This window comes from Macrotis lagotis, chromosome 1 (genome assembly GCF_037893015.1).
Source record: "Macrotis lagotis isolate mMagLag1 chromosome 1, bilby.v1.9.chrom.fasta, whole genome shotgun sequence".
NCBI lineage: Eukaryota > Metazoa > Chordata > Mammalia > Peramelemorphia > Peramelidae > Macrotis > Macrotis lagotis.
In genome coordinates, this window is record NC_133658.1 from 900,444,356 (window position 1) to 900,467,629 (window position 23,274).

At 42.5% G+C, this 23,274-nt stretch overlaps 1 protein-coding gene across 1 annotated transcript; it reads left to right on the forward strand.

The window, feature by feature from the left end:
- The first annotated feature begins 11,896 nt into the window (after positions 1-11,896).
- KRTDAP (keratinocyte differentiation associated protein) lies at positions 11,897-14,898 on the forward strand. The gene is made up of 6 exons (XM_074218913.1): positions 11,897-12,020; positions 13,283-13,321; positions 13,421-13,462; positions 13,724-13,768; positions 14,331-14,378; positions 14,694-14,898. Exons 1-6 carry the CDS (start codon positions 11,934-11,936, stop codon positions 14,730-14,732), a joined length of 300 nt encoding a protein of 99 aa, XP_074075014.1. The 5' UTR covers positions 11,897-11,933; the 3' UTR covers positions 14,733-14,898.
- Positions 14,899-23,274: the final 8,376 nt, after the last annotated feature.

The following is a 23,274-nucleotide window of genomic DNA, read 5'->3' on the forward strand; positions in this document are numbered from 1 at the left end:
CTGCAAATCTTTCTGCTGGTCTTATTCCTCATGTTAAATGAAGGCAAGGAATAGGGAGAACGGGGGGGTGAATGAGGAGATTTGGGGCACAGCCCATTCCTGTTCCCTAGCATTTATTTGGTTTTTAAAGGCTAGGCTCCCCCTCTCCCCGGGCTGCGGTCTGATCCTGCTCCTGCTCATCAGGTAAAATTAGGAGGATATGTCAAGCCACCCCCTAACACTTGGGGAGAAGGGAGCTCTTCAGAGGCAATCTGAGAAGCTGGGGCCAAAATCATGGCAAAAATGAACCCTGAGATGGGGTGACCAGACAGAGAGAGACAGGGACAGAGGGAGAGTCAAGAGATAGAAGAGAGTGAGACAGAAAGAGATAGCAGAGATAGAGAGAGGAAGAAATAGAGACAGAGACAGGGAGGGGCAAAGTCAGAGATAAAGAGAAAAAAAGAGAAATAGACAGTGAGGGAGACAGAAATAAACAGAGACAGACTTACAGAGAGGATTCTTCCACAGAGACACAACCATCCCAAAGATAAATGGATTTTCCTCCACAAAGAGTATGAGGTATCATCTTCCCATAGAGCAGATTTCAGTGAGCAATTATCATGAAGAGAGATGGGAATGATCCCCACAAAAAGCCAGAACTTCTCAAGTACCAGGGGAGTCAAAGGCAGAGACACCCCTCAAGCCCAAACCTATGTTATTCTCCTGTAATTTTTCAGAGCCTGTTATTCAGTGAGGAGAGCCATCACCTGTCTGCTCATCTTCCTCTTCTTAGTGGTGGGAGAAGTCTTTGGGCCCCTTCCCGATCTCTCATGGCTGCAGCTGCCTGTCGTTTTGTGTGTCTGTGGATTGGGCTGAAATTCTTAGGGAGTTAGTGGCTCTGGGAAGATCCCTATCTGTGGCCTCTCTTTTCAATTCTCAGTCCAACAAAGAAATTTTTTTCCCATGGATTACTATGGAGACTAAATAGGGCCATGCTGAGAGGGAAATGGCAAGCCCACTATGGGGAACCAGGCATGAGGGAAGAGTCTTTTGCTAGAACTTTGGTCCATTATTTATGTAGACCAGGCTCTGGATCTTTGGAACACCTAAGGGATCCTAAGCATGGGCCTTATCCTGTCTACCACACTATGTTTGAGCCTTAAATCAAATTTGGGAAGCAAATATTAAGGTATGGTCCCCATTTAGGAGCTAAGGAAGTAGATGTTCAGAGTGTTCTGGAGATTTGCCTGTGGTCACACAGCTGACAGCCAAGCTCCTCCAACCCCTAATTTGACTCCCTAGGAATCACACTCAATTCCTCACTCCCTGGCCACCCCACCCCCAAAATCAATCACCAGGTCCATCTGAGGATCTTCCTCATCACTCTCAGTCGCTCTACTCAACTTACCCCCCAACCCCACAATAGCCTTCTAACTAATCTGCCAGGATAGGGCCTCTTCCTCTCCCATCCATTCTCTGCTTAGCTTTAATCCTAAAGCACAGAAATGAGACTCCTCTTCTCAGGAAGCTCCAGGGGCTCCCTATTGTCTCTGGGATCAAATACAGACCCCTCTGCTGCAGAGCCACACAGACACACAGACAGACACATATGCACCCTTTGCCAGGTAGCCTGGCATGACCCCATTATTAAGGGTGGTGCAGTGGACAGAGCACTGGCCTGGGAGACAGGAGGATGGGAGTTTGAATCTGGCCTCAGACAATTGACTCCTACTATGTGACCTTGGGCAAGTCACTTAACCCTGACTATCTCACATTCAGGGCCATCTCCAGTCATTCTGATCCATATCTAGTCACTGGTCCCAGATGGTTCTGGAGGAGAAAGTGAAGATGATGACTTAGAACAGCCCCGCCCCTCAATTCAATTCATGTATTTATCATGGCATCACCTCCCTGATGTCATGGTCTTCTTAGAAAATGAAGGACTAAAAACATGGGTCAACATGGTATTCAGTGCTCCACCTAGGGTACCATCGCTCCTTTCCTTTCCTTGGGGATCCTGCGATCCCCAGTTCCCTCCAAAACTCCTCTCACACCCTCCTCCTACAGATACATCCCAGGCCTGGGCCCCCACCAAAGAAGGGGATCACCTTAGGGCTAAGGGGCCCTGCTAGGTGAGAGTTCTCTGTCCAGTCAAACAAATGCCTTGTGAACTGAATAGGGATAGGTCCGTGGAGCTCTTTGGAAGGGAAGTCTTACAACTTGCACAGGTCTCAGGGTTGGTCCATAGCTTTTATTTACTTATATCATTGTATCCCACTAATAAAATGTCAGCTCCCTGAGGGTAGGGCTTGGTTCACTTTTGTCTGTGTAGATGTAGTCCCAGGCAGAGGATCTGACATCATCATCATCATCATCATCATCATCATAACAACAGCTTTATAATATACTGTATTTTCACTTTTATAGACATCTTATTCAGTCCTCACAACAACCTTAGGAGATAGTCATTATTTTTGCTATCTCCAATTTACAGGTGGGGAAACTGACACTGAGATGAGACTGGCCAACAGTCACACAGACAGAAAGTGTCTGAGGCAGAGATTTTATCAGAGGGCATCCTGACCCCAGGTCCAGGGCTCTACCTGCTGCCCAGCTTTAGCAATCTGCTATTTTTGATGATGGATCCATAGTATGTCATACTGTCTGAGTGGCCTAAATATGAGGTTAAAAGAGGGAAGAACAAGAAGGCAGGATCAGGTTCCTCACCTGGCAAGGAACCCAGGACCAGGCAGTAGGTTGTGAGGCAAGGATTTCTCTGGGATCAAACACAGACCCCTCTGCCTGGTCCCTTCACACACACACACACACACACACATACAATGGCAAAGGAGGTGCCTGTTGAAAAAGCTGGTGACTTGGTTTACCTTTGGAAGTTTTCATGCTGCTCCAAGTTCTCCAGGATGTCAAGAGCAGATAATTAAAAAAATTCTGAATCATGCATGTACCAACAAACAGACAAAAATTCATTGTATAGGTTCAGAAGAGATGAGTAGGAATAATAACAATATTTAGTATTTACATAGTTCTCTATGGTTTGCAAAACATTTTACAAGACTTATCTCAATGGATTCTCACAACAATCCTGGGAAGTGGGTGTAATTACCACCATTGGCATATTAGGAAACCAAGGCTGAGAGAGGTTTGAATGAAGTGCCAGGGTCACCCATGGGCACTGATGCAACATGGGAATTCCAGCACAAGATCTGGGGATAAGGCCAGCCAGGCCAGCCTGGGGCTCACTGAGGGAGGATGCTCCATCAGGCCCTACTGGGCCCTGGGGAGAAATGGAAGCACGATCCAGGCTACCTGTCAATCCTGTCCCTCTCTTCTCTCCTCCTTCCCTAGAAGTGCAAGGATTGATGCCAACAGCACCTGATCCCTCTCCTCCTCCTCGCCTTTGCACAGCATCCACTTGTGTGAATTTTCCCATTGCCTGGGGGCCACAAGAGCCAACTCATCCAAAATTGAGCTTGTCTTTCCTCCCAAACCTGGTGCTAGACTTTAACCCTTTCCTCTCTCTATTTCTAAACACATTCGATTCTGTTGCTTCTCCCTCTGATATGCACCATGAATCCAATTTCCTTAGATTTCACCATTTCTTTCCTATCATCCAAATCTAGAACCCCATCGCAGTTCACTTAAACCATTAAAATTGTTTTCCATCTTTTCTCCCTGCCTCTGGTTGCTCCAACAGGTCATGAATCAGTCACCAAGCCTTTATTAAGTCCTGACTATGTGCCAGAGACTCTTTCAGGCTCTGGGATATGAAAAAGGAATCATCTTTGCATGTCCTTAAGGAGCTTACACGGTCTCCTCTCCAATGAATTCTTCAGGTGCTGCCAATCTAATCTTGGGCACTGACCTACCTACTCATCCCCTCTCTGATCAAGACTTCCTGGTCAATTGGATAAAATTTTCTGGCTGGTATTGGAACTTCTGCCCGACTTTCTAGTCTAATTTCATAGGTCTAGCTAAATGGAATGCTTCATTGCTTCCCAAATCATTGGGGTCCTCTCCTGCTTTTCCACCCGGTAGAGCAGGTCAGCAGGTCATCCTTTTAGACCTGGAAGGGATTTCTGCCCCGCCCCCCACCTCCACCTGTTGGCTGTCTTCCTCTTCTTCAGGCTACCAATCTGAGGTTACAGTCTCCCCCATGATCCTCCCCACCTGGTCTCTCTCCAGCCACTCAGAGCCCTTTGATCAATAAGCAATCTTTAAGTACCCACCATGTTTTATATGCAGAGACCAAAATGGTTCCTGTCCTCAAGGAGCTTACATTCTAACACTCAGAGCAGAAACAAGATAAGCTTAGAGAGGAAGACATCAGGGGCTGGGGGCTAGGAAGGGTCATGTGTGAAATGTGCCTGAGGTGGTCCTGGAGGGATCCCAAGGAGCAGAGATAGGGACGGAGCCCCTGCAGGTATGGAAGAGCCAGTGAAAAGGATGGAGACTAGAGATGGAGATCTGTATTCAAGGAATGGCAAAAGGTCTGCCTGGCTGTATTATAGAATCAATCCATGGAGGGGAATAATGGGTAAGAAGGCTGAACAGACCAGATGGAATCAGGTTGTGAAAAGCTTTAACAAGAAAAGTATATACACGTTTAACCACTTTCTAATCTGGACCATAGTTATTTGTGCCTACCTCACTCCCTCTCCTGGATTGAAGGGCAGAGATTCTATCTTTTCCATCTTTATATCCCCAGGCCCAGCAGATTCCTATGGTGCATCTAACAGATACTTAAAAAGTTGTCCTCTGTGCTCTCTATCCCAGTGACCTATATGTCATAGAATGAGGGGACAGTCTTTGCCGTAAACCACTTTCCTAAGGCATGGAAGAAGGGCTGGGGGAGCAAGAAAGCATAAGGATGGGCATACTGGAAGTAGGCAAGAATTGGTACTCATGATTGGGGGACAAGTCCTTGAATGTCCCCCCCACCCAGGTTTGTGTGAGTGACACAGTGCAGAGGAAGGCAGTGGGGTCCAGTGTTCAAGGAGGGAAATAAGTCAAAGTGACTCCTAGCCTTGATCTGCTGGCATTCTAGAATGCTCCTCTTCCTCCCTCCTAGAGTCCACTCTGACTTTTCTAAAGACTCCACTAAAGTCCTACCTTAGGCAAGGAGTCTGTTCCAATTCTCCTAATCTGAGTGACTTCCTTTGGAAATTCTCGCCAGTTTGTTCCTTCTACATTTTACATGTATATGGCTGTTTACATGTATATGGCATGTTTTCTTCCCCATCTGACCATGAGCTCCTTGGGAACAAGGATTGAGGTTTTAGGTTTTGTTTTTTTTCCTCCACATTTCCAAGAATTAGTGCAGTGCTACACACACACACACACACACACACACACTTCTAATAAATGTTTGTGGCCTTAACTTGAATTACAAGTAGAAGCTACCCTAGGACCAGCTGAGCCCTGTAGACTAACTACTGTGGACCTAGGGGTCCATCAAAGAAAGATAAGATCTTACCAATGCAACCAAGATTAAAAGGAAGGCAATAAGTTGGGAAACAATTTTTACAACTAGTTTTTCTGACAAAGGATTCATTTTTAAAATATAGAGAGAACTGAGCCAAATTTATAAGAATACAAGTCATTCCCCAATTGATAAACGATTAAAGGATATGAAAAGACAATTTTCCGATGAAAAAATTAAAGCAATACCTAGTCATATGAAAAAATGCCCTAAGTCATCCTTGATTAAAGAAATGAAAATTAAAACAATTCTGAGGTACCACCTCACACTTATCTGACTGGCCAATATGACAAAAAATAAAAATGATCAATGTTGGAGGGGGAGTGGGAAAACTGGGACACTAAGGGATTGTTGGTAGAGTTGTGAACTAATTCAACCATTCTGGACAGCAATTTGAAATTATGTTCAAAGGGTAATAAAATTGTGCATTCTCTTTGATCCTGCAATGTCGCTACTAGGTCTGTATCCTGAGATCATAAAAAAAGATAAAAAAACCCACATGGACAAAAATATTTATAGCAGCTCTTTTTGTAGGGCAAAGAATTGAAAACTGAGGGGATGCTCATAAATTGGGGAATGGCTGAACAAATTTTGATGGTATATGAATGTGATGGATTGTTCTATAAGAAATCATGAGGGATGGAACTTCAGAAAAGCCTGAAAATACTTGCATGAACTGATGCTGAGTGAAGTAAACAGAACCAAGAGAAAATTAAATACACTAACAGCAACATTGGGTGATGGTCAACTATGATGGACTTTGTTCATTCCACCAGTAGTTATCAAAGATAATTCTAAAAGACTTGTGATGGAAAATACCATCCATATCCAGAGATGGAATTAATATTTATTATTTAAATGCAGACCAAAGCTTATTAGCTATAATTTTTAAACATTGTCTTATGTATTTTTTCCTCTCTAATGTTTTTATCCTGTTTGGATTTAATTCTTTCCCCATAACATGATATGGATTTATGTGTAGCATAATTATACATGTTTAGTCTATATTAGATTGTTTTCTGCCAGGGGCAAGGGGGAGGGAAGAAAGGGAGGGAGGGAAAAAATGTGAAACTCAAAATCTTGCCAAAAAGTGATTGCTGAAAACTACCATTGCATGTAGTAGGAAAAATAAGGAAAATATTATAAAAAAAGAAAAAATAAAGGAACGATCTAGCCCCAAGAAGAGTAAGGTTAATTAGGGAAATATTCTTGGAAGATGAAAGTTTTAGCAAATACCATGAACTTGTACCAACTGCCAGGAAAGGGCTGGGTGGCAGAGGGAAGGCTGTGCCAGAGAACAAGTCAGACCTGTTGCGTGTTGGGATGAAGACGAAGATGTCCTATATGCAAGCATCCCACTACCCATTCCTTGCAGACTCTCTCCATCCTTGGGGTGGAGGTTGGGGGATTTCTCCCAGGAGGCTACCATCTTCTCCACTGAACCTCTGCTATCTCCTTGCTTCCCATTTCCCCCTTGTGATCATGTCCATTCTATTCTTAGTTACTCAGCCCCCATTCTCCTCCCAAAGTCCAGGCTTCCTGATCCCTGATCTTAGGTGTGTCTGGGCTGTAGCAATCAGGGCTGTGCCACTCTTCCTACCTAGAATCATGTACCAGCAGATATGGGATGGAGTGGGAGAGAGAGGAAGAGCTATGGGGAAAGGGGCTCTTCTAGAAACCTCAGAAAGAGAGTGAAATCAATAGAGTGATTGTGTCTTTTGACTGGAACCTCCAGAGCATCCCTGTGCAATACCTCTGCTTCATAGATTACTTACTCAGTCACCAACTCCTTCCATTTGATCTCCACAGTTCTCTTGCACAGTGCAAATCTATTCTCACTGATGCCATCCTAAATCAGCTATCATCACCTCCACCAGGACTGCTTCACCTGCCTTGCAAAGGGTTTGATTCTACTATCTTCCCCTACCCGTCACCTCTATGGTGTCCCACTTGGACCATTTGCTCACTCGTTCTAATGCACAGTTTGGATCAAGCTGCTCTCCAACTCAAAAACCTTCCATGGTTCCCCATTACTGATTCATCTTCCTCAGATTGGCATTTAAGTCCTCCATAAGATGGCTCCAACTCACCTTTCCAGCCCTACCTCACACTTCTCCCCTCCCACACTAGGTTCTCATTGTTCTTCCAAACCTGTTTGACTGCAGTTTCTTTTTCTCTCCCTCTATCTGTCTGACTCCATCTGTCTCTGCCTCTCTCCAGAAATCCTCCCTAACCATCCCTCAAACTCAATCTCCACCAAATGAATTCTCCTTAGCCTTCTAAACCTGGCTGTGATGCTCATCCCTCTGAGAAACCTTCCTAGTTGGAACCAAACTCTCATCAGGTTGTGTTTGTGTTTCACTGATGGCTCCTAATCAAAATACAATAATAGTGTGCTTTTATAGCATGCTCTAAAGTTTGCAAAGCATTTTGTAAATATCTCATTGCATCCTCACAACACTGGGAGGTAGGTGCCATGAATATCTCCATTTTACAGATGGGGAAACTGAGGCAGATTCAGGTAAGTGACTTGCCCAGGGCTAGAGGAAGGAAGTCTCTGAGACTGGATCTGAACTCTGGTCATGCTGACTCCAGGTAAAGAATTATGCATTTCACTGCCTCTACCTGCCCAACTTGGCTAGGATACTTTCTAGCTATGTGCCCTTGAGCAAGTCACTGAACCCTGTTTTCCTCAAATTCCTGGAGAAGGAAATGGTAAACCAGTCCAGGATCTCTGCCATGAAAATCTCAAAACAGAGTCAAGGAGAGCCAGAAATGTCTGAAATGACTCTAATAACAACAATGTGCTAAGTAACTGAATGTGGGTACACTCTTCAGGTGCTACCCAGGAGCCTGTCAAATGACTGGAGGTTTACCCTTAGGCTGCTCTTCCCTCCCCTCATCCTCCCAGGTTCCCCAGTCCATTTCCATACCACGTGTAAAAGTTTAAAGACCCCACCCCAAGTGCTCCCATGGCCTATTTGTGTCCGACTTGCGGTAGAGCCTTCCCAGCTCACAGTGGCCTGATCAGTCACAGTCCAGCACACTGCAACTTATCTCTAACATAGCGATGTCATTTTGGTTCTCTTCAATAATTGGAGGACAAGAACCAACTCTGTTCCCTTCTATACATTTTAACTCTTGGAACTGACCCTGATTCTGACAAACAGGGAGCCCCTATGCTAATTGGTTGTGAATAAATAGTAATTGATTACTGATTCAAACCTACTCCTCCAGAAAGTTACTAGATGAGCCTCACCCACCACTATCATTCCTCCACTTTGTCTTCTTGCACAATGAGAATTGAGGTCTACTATTTTGAACTTGTTTCTATATGATTTGGTTGGTATGTTTTGAGAGAGAGAGAGAGAGAGAGAGAGAGAGAGAGAGAGAGAGAGAGAGAGAGAGAGAGAGAGAGAGGCACCTGAGAGCAGGGGCCATTTCTCTTGTTTCCTGTGCTCTCTTGGCCTGGTGTGAGGTTGTTCTGGATGGTGCTATTTAATACAAAAGAGTCCTTGGTTTCTGGTGGTTTTGAGGGGCAGGATACTGAGGACCTGCAGGTGAAAATAGGAGGCTCCAAATTTTGGGGGAACTAGAGCTCAATCAGTTGGCAAGCATTTATTACATACCTGTTGTCAGGTGCCATCCTAGGCCTTGGGAGAGGCTAAAATGGAGAATGAAGCAACCCTTCCTCTCAAGGGGGGGCTTGCATTCTAATGAGGAGGAAGAAAACAAGGCTAGCCAAAAGAATTCCACCTCTGACTGTGTGATCCTGGGCAGGTCCTTCTGTCTCTTGGTGCTCTAAGCAGCCCTTGAAGAGGGGGGTCCTTAACCATTTTTGTAGGGGCCCTTCTCAGAATCTTATTTTTAAATAAAGAAAATCTCACAGGATGACCAAGGAAACCAACTGTGTTGATCTGTAGTGACTAAAATTCTTTTTTATGAAAACAAGATCAGGGAAACAAGATGAAGAAACCCTGACTACAAAGATACATTTCAGAGAAGGTGGAGATCTTCATTGGGGGGAGGGAGTGTCCCCATTAGGAAGCTCCCTAAAGTAATGAAACCCCAGATTTCAGTGCTTCTCTCCATCTCTACATGATAAATATTTCAAGGTAGTTTGGGAGGGAGGTTCCTGGGGCTGGGGATGAGGAAAGGCCACAGAAAGGAAGAGGGTAGTCTTTGAGGAGTGGGGCTCTGAAGCAGAGGCAATGAGGGAGTGATGAGAGAATCACAAAGAGTGGTCATGTTGGCTGGATCTCAGCATGGGATGAGGAGCCATGTCTCTTGAGTTATAGCTGGGATTCAACCAACCCCCCCCCCAAGTTTTCCCCACCTAGTAACATATCCACATATGGTGACAGTTGTATCAGACTGCAGGCCAGAGAGCAGGATCCTCAGATAAGGTCTTGGTTTACCTGGGAAGCATTTACTGCATTTTCTAGAACCTCCCAGTTATGCTAGTAACCAGTCCAACCACATCAACCTCTCTGTGGAGGTGGCTGCTTGATTAGGAATGATGTTTTATCTCATCTCCTAAGATTGACCTTAGTTGGGGGTGGGGAGGGAGTGGAATCCCTAAATGGAGGTTACTAGAGTCTGAGATGCCTGGCTCCTCTCCTCTAGTAGGTACCCCTAGATCTAGTCCTGCATACCTGCTTCTATCCCTTAGCTCAGCCCCAGTGACAATTGTCTCCTCAGGTCAGAGATGATGGGGAAGGCAGGATATTTGCATGCTAGGAAGGAAAGGATCACAGAGGTCAAGTCCAATCTGCATCCAATCATCAGCTCCCCTGGTTTCTTTCTTTTTTTTTTTGTAGTTTTGATTTTGCCAGGCAATGGGGTTAAGTGACTTGCCTGAGGTCAAACAGTTAATCCATATCCAGTGTCCAAGGCCTGCTCTAGATTCATACTCTATCTGCTGGCCACCTAACTGCTCCCTCCTCTCTTGTTTCAATCATCCTCTCTATGCAGATGACCCTCAGATGTACTTGTGTGGCTTAACCTCTCTCTTGGCCTCCAAACTCACATCTCCAACTGCCTAGTGGACTGGCAGATATCTCAAAATTAACATGTTCATTACATTTCTCCTTCCACTCCAGTCGCCCCTCAAACCTCTGGCAAGAACACTGCCACCTCTTAGTCACCCAGGCTTGCAATCTAGATGGCACCCTAAGCTCCTGGCTCTTTTACTGACCTCTTCCACATCCATATCCAATAAATAGTTAAGTCCTGTTGATTCTTGGATACATCTCCCTCTCTCCTCTAACATTCTCCCCACCCTGGTGCAAGGTCTCATCATCTTACACCTGGACTATTACAATAGCTGTTGGGGGTCTGCCTGCCTCAAGTCTCTCCCCACTCCATCCATACTCTTTTTTACCCACCAATGTGATTTTTCTAAAGGACAGATCTGACCATGTTACTCCTCTCCTCAATAAATTCTAATGGCTCCCTATTGCCTCCAGGATCAAATAGAAAATGCAGAGGCTATCAAAGCTTTCCTAACCTGACCCCTTCCTACTTTTCCAGTCTTCTTATATCTCATTCCCCTCCATATGATCTGAGATGTCATGACACTGACCCTCCTTTGTTGTTCCTTATTTAAGATGCTCCATCTATCAATCTGAAGTGTTTTTGTGGACCTAGAACCTCCATGTATAGAACTCTCCCTCTTCCCTGATTCTGCAAGAGCCTTTCCAGTCCACCTTCATCTTAGTGCCTTTCCTTGGAGACTACTTCTATTAATTTGTAGAGGATTGAATGTCCTCTTTCCCATTAGATTATGAGCTCCTTAGGAGGCAGGACTGGACCCCCAGGGCTTAGCATGGTATCTGGCAAATAGGTTCTTATTCAATGTTACTTGATTGATCCCCAATACTGTTGTTTTATAGATCAGGAACCAAGGGCAGGAAGGCTATGACTTACTCCAAGTCACACAGCGGGAAAAGCAGAGGTGGAACCTTAACCTAGATCCCTTGAACTCCATTTAGCTTCAGATGCCAAGTGAGAATGACTTGGAACTTAGCACAAAGATTCCCGAATATTAATTAGGAGGAAAATATACAAAGACTGGGGGACAGGACATTTACATCGTGGGAAGGAAATAAGACTTGGGTGGAGGAAGTCAAGGACTAGGGGGCAGGATAATTGGGTCCTAATGCCAATCCCTGTGAATAACAGGTTTGCCCTGTCTTCATCCCATTCCCAAGTCTGTGAACAGCTCTTTTGATGCCCTACCTTGACAGCGCCTAGGGCAGAGTTGAGGTTGTGAAATTATTTGCAAATGGGGAACAGCATGGCACCCCCTCCCTGAGCCCAAGGGGTGGGTGGTGGGATCTAGGGGTGAGTCAATGGGGTGGGAGCCCTAACTCTCTACACGTTCACCTTCTGGGGGATATAAAGGACAAGGGCTGGGGCCACGCCTCAGAGCACCCCAAACCAGACCTGCATCATGAAGGTCCCTGTCCTTTCTGTCATTGTTCTGCTCTCTCTCCTGGCTCTCCAATCTGCTCAAGGGGCTGCCCTAGGAGACTCTCAGGTAAGCACATGGTTCTTTTTTCTTATTCCCTCTAGGAGTTCCCAGGGCCTTCTCTTCTTTGGAGGGGAGACATCCATGGACTCCTACTTCATTTCTTATAATGATAATTCAGAGACTGAATTAGAACTAATAGCTAGAGGACTTAGGGATGAGGTGGGTGAGAAGAACAGAATATCTGATGTTCAGTTGGGAAGGATGCCTATATTCCTGGGAGGGAGGAAAGGATATCTGTGTCCTGGGAAATAAAGCAAGCAGAGACTGATTGAATATCTGAACTCCAAACCCCAAGGTGCTACCACTGTCATCTCTAGGGCCCTTAATTTTGAAGTGCAGATGACATGCTGAGCCCAGGATCCATGGATGAAGGGGTGTTTGTGTGAATGTTTGCACACATGTACTATATACCCATACATGTAACCACATGCTTATAGTATTTATAGGATTTATAGTAACCAGTCATTTAGTTGTCTTTGTCAGAGAGAAAGCAGGGGTAGTGCAGCTGATCTCTTGAAGGCAGAAGTTGCCAGGTCTGAAGTATATGATATGATGCATGATGGGGAAGGAAAAAACTGAACCTCAAGGCAAACAGGACAGGGTTCATTGAGGTGTGAGAGAAAGCTACTGAGGAGAAGAGAGAGAGGAGGACTAGGGTCATAGGTTTAGCCACGGAAGGACTTACTTCAGAAGTCATAGGTTCAACTTCCTCATTTTTTATAAAATGAGAGAGGTTGAGTGATTTTCCCACCATCAATAGTCAGTGTCTGGGGTGGGATTTGAACTCAGGTCTTGCTGACTCCAGGTCCACTGTGCCATCTTGTGGAAATCAGAAACATGACAATTCCACGTGGGAAAACCAGGCATGCTGACTTTCAGTTCTGAAGATTATCTGTTGAATAAGATGAATTAGCTGTTCAAACAAAGATTTCTCTCTCTCTCTCTCTCTCTCTCTTTTTTTTTGTTCAGTGTTCATGTCCCCTATAGACAATGCCTACCAATGATTAGACTGAACAGCTGAAAACCCAGGAAGACATAACCCCAAATCCCCTTCTGGTCCTATCCTCATCAACTTCCCCTCCCCACACCCCTCCTTCAGGTGCAGCCACTAGGACAGAGAAGATAAATTGAGGCTCAGGAAAGATGGTTAGAGTGGCAAAACCAAAACATTATCCAGGTCTTTCTCCTAAGTTCTGAAGTGAGAGAATAGGGTGGCATAGACAATGATGATAATTTGATTTTTTTTTCTTTCCTTCTCCACTACTTAGGAAAGGACCACTGCAGCTAACTATGCAGAGGAAACTGAGGTGGGCAAGTTCATTTTTTCTCTCTATTTCTTGCTCCTGGCTTTCCTTTGTCTTGGAACTCCCTTTCTATGTTCTCAATACCTCCATTTCTTTATCTAGAACACAGATACACAGTTCCTGAATGTGGATAGGTGGCGGTCTGTAAGTATGAGTTTTTTTCCTTCCCATTCCTTCCTGAATAGGCAAGATCCTACCATCCATATTAACTAACAAGCTCCTCTCCCTGACTCTAAAGTTGGATAACTTGGTTATGGGTTCACAACACTGGAGAATGATCTCAACTTGCTTCACACCCCTTTGAAAAACAAATGTCCTTCTTCTTTGGGGTAGATGCTGGGATAGGGGATGAACCCATTCATCCCCTCATACCTCAACTGCTCCTTCTACTCCCTTTCCATACAGGCCTTCAATTCCAAGGAGTTCCTAAACTGGCATGCCCTCTTTGAGGTAAGCACTTTGCTTCCTTGATTTCTCTCAAGGTGGGGATAGAAGATGCCAACTTTCAGAGATTCTACCATGTTCTGGTATGGGTAATAGAGAAGATGCCTTTTTTTTTTAAATCAACAGCCTATCATGGTAGATTTCATGCAACAAATTGCCCTACAAAGCTACCGCCAGATGATTCCCCCAAGGCCATAGTCTTCTAAGTTGGAGGAATTGAAGCCAAGGGAAGTCTTGTGCCTTGCTTAGGGCTTAAACAAAGATTTCTCTTTATAATCATCAGAAGTAGAATTGACCCTAGGTCCTTTGAGGTCAGTAAACGGTAGCGACCATCTTGCTTTAGCTAGTCTCTTATGTTCTTTCCTTACACCATCACTGTCACTTGTCCATTATTAACTAGAATAATAATTGATAGAAAGCACTGACTCAATCCTAAAAAAGGATATGAATGTCAGCCAATAAACAATTATGGAGTACTGATATGTCTTGGCCATGCTCACACCTTCTCCCTTACCACTTTCACAATACCTTCCAACTTTGGGACCTCAACCTTATTCTCTCCTTCTAGGCTATTAAAGAAAAACTTCCCTTCCTCAACTGGGAAGTCCTTCCCAAGGTAAGAAGTTGGGGAGCACTGGGAGGGTCCAGAAGGTTGGGAGGAGTGAGGAGAAAGGGAGACAGTTGGGATTGAGGCTGGGGTTCTGGAATGACTGCCACTTGTTACTTTTGTGGATAAATGGGAATTCTGCTAATGAATCCAGAGAAGCAGAAGGGGGTGAGCCTTGGATTCCTGGGATTGAAATTCTTATGATTATGATCTCACGGATCTCCCAGCTGGGCCTCAGTTTCTTCCCAAAGGTCTCCAGTTCTCTGGGATGCCAGGGTCCCTCTTTGATCATCTTTCCTTCCTCTCTCTCCTCCCTCTTTCTAGTTGAAGGGAATGAGGAGTATGATTCCTGATGCACAGTGATACTCCAAACACACAGGACCCCACACCAACACCCCCAAAATGAAGCCTTGATTTTTAACACCTAAATGATCCTGGGAAACTTGGGGGACTGATTTAGGAACTGCTTCATCTGAATGACACCTCCCCCTGCCCTTATGGGTCTAATAAAGATTATTCCACCTTGAAACCCTTGTGTGCCTCACATTCTTTTGACTCCTTTGTTCAAAAATGGAGCCAGGAGGAAGGCTGAAGGGTTAGGGAGAGCCAATGGGCAGAGGGGCAGGAATCTTGAGTTCTGAGAGTCAGGGAGAAGAAGAGCACAGGTAGGAGGAAGGGAACTAAGGACTGGAAAGGAAATGTAGGATGCTCAAAATTGCATCTTAATATGGCATCTTTCTGCCATCGTTTTGGAAGAGAGGATGACCTGCACCTGCAGAGGTGGCTTAAAGGGATCCTAATGTCCAAACAGAACCTGTTACACATTTCCTTATCTCCTGGACTCCTGTAAGCAAAGCAACACATTCACTCAACAAATACACACTGAGTCCCTACAAAACAGTCTGCAATATCCTGGAAGTAGCAAGGGTGGGGCAAGGCTACAAAAGGAACTAAGGCTGTGTCCAAGTGCTTATTTTTTAAAAATAGATTTTATTGGTATTTTCTTTTTGTATTGTTTACATTACCCTCTGCACCTTTCTCCTCACTCCCCACATCCTCTATAACAAATACATTATAGGGGTGGGGGGAGGAAGTGTGAGAGAGACACAGAGGAAGGGAGGAAAAGAGAGAATTAAGAGACTAAAATGGTCTCAAACTATGTAACAATTTTTTAAAAAAAATCTGATGTCATATACAATGTACCTCATCTATCTTCTTTGTGACCAAGCCAAGCTGTTGTATTAATACAATGTAGGCACAGTCATTTCTATCAGAGAGATACAAATAGAAGTTTGGGGAAATCACATTCATCCTAAGAAAGCTACCGGAGTACTAAGGACACTGGCGATAGATGGGCAGTTTTTTCTGAGTGATCAGCCTAGACGGGAAAATGGAGATGAAAAGAGAATAATCAATTTTAAATAGTTATTATGAATTGAATAATTATTATCTGGTTAAACTCTAGATTAGATGCCATTTAGACTAGAGCATTATTGAGGAGAGAACTAGAAATCTGCTGATAAAAGTTTAAAAAACTGTCTGGGGGGGGGAATAGAGACATAACCTACGATACACTTATGAGTTAAATCTACATTTTTTAACATTATCTTCATAACAGTTTTCAGTCTAGAGAACCAACAAAACAATAAAGTAAGCCCTGAATGATTTTTGCCAATCTCCAAGGGGCAAATGCTCACATTGAAAATTTAACAATTGGCTCTCTCTCAACTATGGAACTGGTAGCTTCAGCACAGCTCTGAGAACAGAATACATAAAATAAAAAAGGTCTTTTCTCTTAAATAAAATAATATAATTTTTATAGTTGAAAGTGATTTAGGAGTTATCTAGTCCAGCTCCTTCATTGTATGTACAGCTGAATTTACACAGGTAATCTGACTCTGATAGGGAAGTTTCCAGAGTGGAGACGAGTTTCAGATCTGGAAACTGGCAGAACAGAAACTGGTGTAGAAGTTTGCAGAAAGCAGTCTGGATCAAATCAACAAACAGTTATTCAACTTCTACTCCAAATTCAAGGGTCATAGGGATGTCAAGAAGAGTAAATAAGGGGCGGCTAGGTGGTGCAGTGGATAAAGCACTGGCCCTGGAGTCAGGAGTACCTGGGTTCAAATCCGGTCTCAGACACTTAATAATTACCTAGCTGTGTGGCCTTGGGCAAGCCATTTAACCCCATTTGCCTTGCAAAAAAACCTAAAAAAAAAGAGTAAAATAGGAGGTTTTTCAAACAGGCTAGAAAAGAAAAGAAGGGAAAGAATAAAGGGGAATATATATATATATATATACCCAACTGAATGGAAATTCCAAAGAATAGTAAGGAAAAAGAAAAAAAAAGGTTTTCTTACATGAGTAAAGCAAAGAAATAGAAGAATACAATAAATGACAAGAAAAATTAGATACCAAGGGAATATTTCATATAAAATGGATATGATACATGACAAAAATGGTTGGGACTTAATAAAAGCAGATAAAATTATGTTTGTCCTTTGTTAATAAAAAAAAGATCATGCCACCATGGAGGTGATGCCATGACAAGCACATGAATTGCATTTGAGTGAGGGGTGCTGTGCTAAGTCACCAGCCTCATTTTCTCCTCCAGAATCATCATCTGAGTCCAGTGGTCAGATATGAATCAGGATGACTGAAAATGGTCCTGGATGCGAGGCAATCAGGGTTAAGTGACTTGCTCAGGGTCATACAGCTAGTAAGAGTCATGTATCTGATGCTGGATTAGAACTCCCATCCTCCTGACTCCAAGGCCAGTGCTCTAGCCACTGGGTCAACAGCTGCAAGAATATACAAAAGGGGGCGGCTAGGTGGTGCAGTGGCTAGAGCACCAGCCCTGGAGTCAGGAGTACCTGAGTTCAAATCCAGCCTCAGACACTTAATAATTCCTAGCTGTGTGGCCTTGGGCAAGCCACTTAACCCCATTGCCTTGCAAAACAACAACAACAAAAAAAAAAAACTAAAAAAAATACACAAAAGAAAAAAGGAAGAAAGAGCTCAACATCACCAATAACTACAATGGTGTGGTTACTGATCTAGAGTCAGATATCCTAGAGAGTGAGGTCAAGTGGGCTTTTAGAAGCAGTGCTAACAATAAGGTGGAGGTGATAGAATTGCAGCAACTATTTAAAACTCAAAAAGATGATGATGTTAAATCATCACTCAATATGCTAGCAAATCTGGAGAACTTAAGAGTGACCACTAGATTGGAAAAGATCGGTTTGCATCCCTATTCTAATGAAGGGCAATGCCAAGAAATGTTCAAATTACCAAATAATTACACTCATTTCATACACCAACTTAAGGTCCTACAAGATTGGCTTCAGCAAGATGTGAACCAACAGTTACCTGAAGAGCAGACTGATTTGTGAAGAGGCAGAGGAACTAAATTGTTAATGTTTGCTGGAATATGGAAGAAAGTGAGGGAGTTCCAGAAAAACATCTATTTCTGCTTCTTGACTACACTCAAGCTTTTGACTGTGTGGATCCCAACAAAATGTGAGATAGCAGTGCCAGATCATCTTCCTTATCTCCTGAGAAGCCTGTATTCAGGCCAAAAAGCAGTAATTAGAACCAAACATGTAGCAGCAACTAATTGGTTTAAGATTGGAAAAGGTGTATGACAAGGCTGTGCATTGTCACCTTATTTATTTAACTTATATGCAGAATGCATCATGGGGAACAAAGGCTGGAATTAAGGCTGCTGGGAGAAATATCAAATATCTCAGAGATGGAAATGATATCACTCTACTGGCAGAAAATAAAGAGGAACTAAGAAGCCTCTGATTGAGGGTGAAAGAAGAGATAGTAAAAGCTGATCTGAAGTTTAACAACAAAAAAGAAAAATAATCACATAAGGTCTTGGCAACTGGTTCTATCACTTCCTGGCAAATAGAGGGAGAAGAAATGGAAGTCATGTCAGATTTTATTTTCTTGGGCTCAAAGATCATTGCAGATGGTAACTGGAGCCATGAAATTAAAAGGTGCTTACTCCTTGTAAGGAAAGCTATGACAAAGACATCTCTTTGCCAACAAAGGTCTGTATAGTCAAAGTCATGGGGTTTTTTTTCCAGTAGTAATGTATGCTGTAAGAGTAAGACTATAAGGAAAGCTAAGTACTCACAGAATCGATGCTTTCAAATGATAGTGCTGGATAGCAAGGAAATCAAATCAATCAATATTTGAAATTAATTCAGGCTTTTCACTTGAAGGTCAAATACGGAAGCTAAAGCATAAATACTTTGGCCACATAACGAGAAGAGGGAACTTACTGGAAAAGATGCCGATGATGGGAAGGAGTAAAGGTAAAAGGAAAAGGGCATGTCAGGAGATGAGATGGATAGATAATGTCATAGAAGCAATGAACATGAACTTGGACAGATTTGTGCTAGGGAACAGTCATATATGACAATAACAGCAACAACAACAAGATATAGCCCTTGTCTTCTATAGGGTTGGCCTATGCAGAGGTCTGAAAACAGGAACCACAGCCAGGGAATGAGCAAGAAATTGTCCACAGTATTTTTCAAGCACTGAATTGTGAGATGGTTGGGGACTCCTACAGTATACAGGTATGTCATACTTCAGTTAGTTCTCAGAAAGCTGACCATCTAACTCAAGTTTTGTAAAAGTTGAGCAGAGAGTTATCTTTGCAGTTTATTTGATCCCCTTATCACCCTGTCTTTTGGTTACTGCTCCTTATTTTCTGTGATTATAAATAAGGCTGAGGGGAGTAACTCTTATTCTCCTTCCCATTCCACCAAGGAAGGGGATTCCATGGCCAGACCATGACAGAGAAAGGCAACTTGAGCAACTGGGAATCAAGGTACTAGAGTGGGAAAGAAACTTAGAAGTTATTGGTGTTGTAAGAATTAAGAAGTAGTTCCATAAGAATAAGGTTTGAGAATTGCCTTAGACTTCTGAGGTCAGAACTAATAATTAACTGTGTGAACATTTACCCGTGGACTGTGACCACATTACTGTTGTTCCCTTTTTTGCTAAACTGAAAGCTATGAGCTTTTATCCTTTTCATTGTTGTGCCTTTTTTAAAATTTTATAATTACTGTAAAAGTGAACCAGAAATTGCTTCAACCAGAGTTCTTTAGTCAGCAGGGGAAACAGTATCAGCCAGGAGGTCTCCTTGCAATTGCTTGTATAGGTTGGATCCCCAGAGGGGTACTGGCTGTCTCTCTTCTCAAGGTTCTGGAAGGGCTGGAGGCATCTTTCTAATGCTGTTATTGCTCTTGAGTCCTACCCTTCCACTGTTTCACTTGGTTTAAACTCCACCATCATCACACTCTACCTTGCCCCTCCTTCCCCAAGTTCATCACCAAGAATCTCAAACTCATGGAAAATGCTTCACTTTATATGATTCATAACTGTTCTTTAGTATCCTTGGTTGCATCTGTTTGGAGGACTGGAGGGCAGAGCAAAAATCCTCCTCTCAAGAGAACTCAGGAGCTCAGCCAACTCTTCCTTTCCTTCCAGCTGCTCTGCTTGGTTTTGACTCCACCCCCCCCCCCCATGACCCTCTGACCTTCCTGTCATATTTTTCAACTTCCTTTTGCATTCTGCCTTCCCCCATTAGATTCTGAACTCCTGGAGGGCAAAGGCTGTCTTTATTCTGGTTATTTGTATTCCCAGTGCTTAGCACAGAGTCTGTACCTATTAGGTACAGACTTCATGTGTTATATTGTAATGATGTCCTTCCTCAGTGATTGCTTAGGTACAGACTTCATGTGTTATATTGTAATGATGTCCTTCCTCAGTGATTGCTTGATATCAATTAGTCAGCCAGGCTTGATTATCTTTTAGAAAATAATATTTACCAAGGTGGTATGGCAAGAAGAGTTGGTATAAAATATACCTCCAACAATTTAGGACAAACCCTGCAAGGACATACAAAGTCAAGGAAAAAGTGGCTTTAGGCCTCAAGCGACTAGCAGCAAAGGCATGAACATGCAGCACTTAGCTGCAGGAAGTCTTGTTCTCTTCTCAGAGGGTCCTCCTCAAGTTCCCTCACATTATGATTAAGCTTTCTTAGAATCTTAAGTCCTGAAGATGTATCTCTTCATTGGCTCCCCTCTGCCCTGAGTTTCCCATGCAACTGCCACCATTCACCTGTAGCCACAGTTTTTTGGGGAGCACTGCTACCATCCCAGAGCGGGAATCTTCCAGCCCTCTGAGGTAACTTAGTCAGGGTCTCACTGGTGGTAAAGATTGGATCCTGGATTCAACCCAAGGTCCTCAGATGCCAAATCCAAGGTTCCTTAGGTGGTGCAGTAGATTCTAGGTCTGGAATCAGGGGGATCTGAGTTCAAATGTAGATGACCCTGGGCAAGTCACTTTACCTCTTCCTGCCTCAGTTTCTTTTACTGTAAAATGAAGATAATAATAACATCTAACTCACAGGGTTGTTGTGAGGATCAAATGGTATAATATTTGTAAGATGCCTCCTATAATGTCTAGCATACAGTAAGTGGTGTATCAGTGCTTACTGCCTTACTCATCAATTGAACTAAAAATGGCAGGGCTAGTAATCACTATTTCAGACATAACAAAAATAGACCTAATTTTAAAAAATAAATAGGAAAACTACATTTTGCTAAAAGGTATCATACACAATTATCTAACAGCAATAATAAAAAATTTTATTTTTGCCAAATGACATAATATCTAAATTCTTATGTATTATAGGAAAAAATATATACAGTAAAACCATAATAGTAGGAGGACCTCAATTTGTCATTCTCAGAACCAGATAAATTGAACCAAAAATTAAACAAGAAAGAAGTTAAGGACCTGAATAAACTTTCAAAAAGTCAGGCAAAACAGACCTCTGGAGAATACTGAATGGGAATTTGATGTGCTGGGACATATAAAACCTCACATACAAATTAAGAAAAGCAGAAATATAAAATGTATTTTTCCTGATCATAAGGGAATAAAAATTACTTTCAATAAAGGACCTTTGAAGCAAAGATAAAAAATTAATTGGAAACTAAATAACTTAATCCTAAGGAATTGATTGATCAAAGAATAAATTATAGAAACAATAAATAATTTCATTAAAAGACAATGAGATGGGGGCGGCTAGGTGTCATAGTGGATAAGGGGGCAGCTAGGTGGCATAGTGGATAAAGCACCAGCCTTGGAATCAGGAGTACCTGGGTTCAAATCCGATCTCAGACAATTAATAATTACCTAGCTGTGTGGCCTTGGGCAAGCTACTTAACTCCCATTTGCCTTGCAAAAAACCTAAAAAAAAAAAAAGACAATGAGACAGCATATCAAATTTTTGGGGTGTAGCCAAAGCAGTAATAAGGAGAAATTTTCTTTTCTAAACTCTTTTATCAATAAAGAGCAGACAAAAGAACTGGGCATAGAACTAAAAAAAAAGTAGAAAACAAACACACTAAAAACTCCTAAATAAACATCAAAATACACATCTTAAAAATAAAAGGAAAGATTAAAACCCCACTAAATTCAGCATGTATTACAGTGCTGTTGAGTCTAACTCTTCGTGACACCACTTAGAGTTTTTTGGCAAAAATACTGGAGTGGTTTACCATTTCCTTCTTCAACTCATAAAAGTGATGAGGAACTGAGGCAAACAGGGTCAGGTAACCTGCCCAGGATCCTACAGCCTGTAAGCATATGAGGTTAGATTTGGACTCAGGAAGATGAGAGTTCTTGACTTCAGGCCTGGTATTCTATTCACTAGATCACCTAATTGATGTGTTTATATATGTATGTGTATGTATCATTACAAATAGGGGCAGCTAGATGGAGAAATGGGTAAAGTGCTGGCTCTGAAGTCAGAAGGACCTGAGTTCAAATTCAGCCCCAGACACTTATTAATTGTGTGAACTTTGGTAAATTACTTAATCCTAGTTGCTTCTCATCTAGGGCTGCTCTCCAGTCATCCTGATCCATTTCTGGCCACTGAACCCAGATGGCTCTGTAGGAGAAGGTGAGGCTGGTGACTTAGCACAGCACCCCCTCCCTCAAATTCAATTCACATACTTGCCATGGCATCACCTCCTTGATGTCATGGTCTTCTTTGAGAACAAAAGACAAAAAACATCATCATCATCATTTTACACACACACACATATCTGCATGTATGTATATATATATATATATATATATACACACATATGCCATTAGCTAATTTGATTTATAAAAGACAGAACAAACCAAATTACCACTATAAAAATGAAAAAAATCAGCTTATAACCAAGAAGAAAAAATAAAAAAAAATATTAGAAACTATTTTGCCCTGCTTCATGCCAATAAAACTAAAAAATTGATGATTATTTACAAAAATTGCCCAAATCAATAGAACAGAAATTCAAATACTTAAGTAACTGCTTTTTAGGAAAAAAGAAAAAGAACAAATGAACTTTAAAAAAAATACAGGAGGGGTGGCTAGGTGGCGCAGTGGATAGAGCACTGGCTCTAGAGTCAGGAGGTCCTGCATTCAAATTCGGCCTCAGACACTTCATTATTACCTAGCTGTGTGGCCCTGGGCAAGCCACTTAACCCCAGTGCTTTGCAAAAGCCTAAAAGAAAAAAATACAGGAACAGATTTACAAGTGAATTCTACCAAACAATTATGGAATACTTAATTCTAATACTATATAAACTATGGGGAAAAATAGGTAAAGAAGGTATTTTAGCAAATTCCTTCTATGCCACAAATATGGTTTTGATACATAAACCTAGAGCCAAAAACAGAAAAAGAAAACTATAGATTAATTTCTCTAATGATTATTCATGCAAAAGTATTAAATAAAGCATCAGCAAAGAGAAAACTACAAGATATCAAGAGGATTCTACACAATGATCAGGCTTAATTTATGCCAGGAATGCAGGACTGATT

Excerpts from the sequence above, each read along its gene's own strand:
- KRTDAP (XM_074218913.1), top strand. The coding sequence starts at position 11,934 with ATGAAGGTCCCTGTCCTTTCTGTCATTGTTCTGCTCTCTCTCCTGGCT. Across the intron at positions 13,463-13,723 it reads ATGTGGATAGGTGGCGGTCT|GCCTTCAATTCCAAGGAGTT; the intron begins GTAAGTATGAGT and ends CTTTCCATACAG. Across the intron at positions 13,769-14,330 it reads ACTGGCATGCCCTCTTTGAG|GCTATTAAAGAAAAACTTCC; the intron begins GTAAGCACTTTG and ends CTCTCCTTCTAG.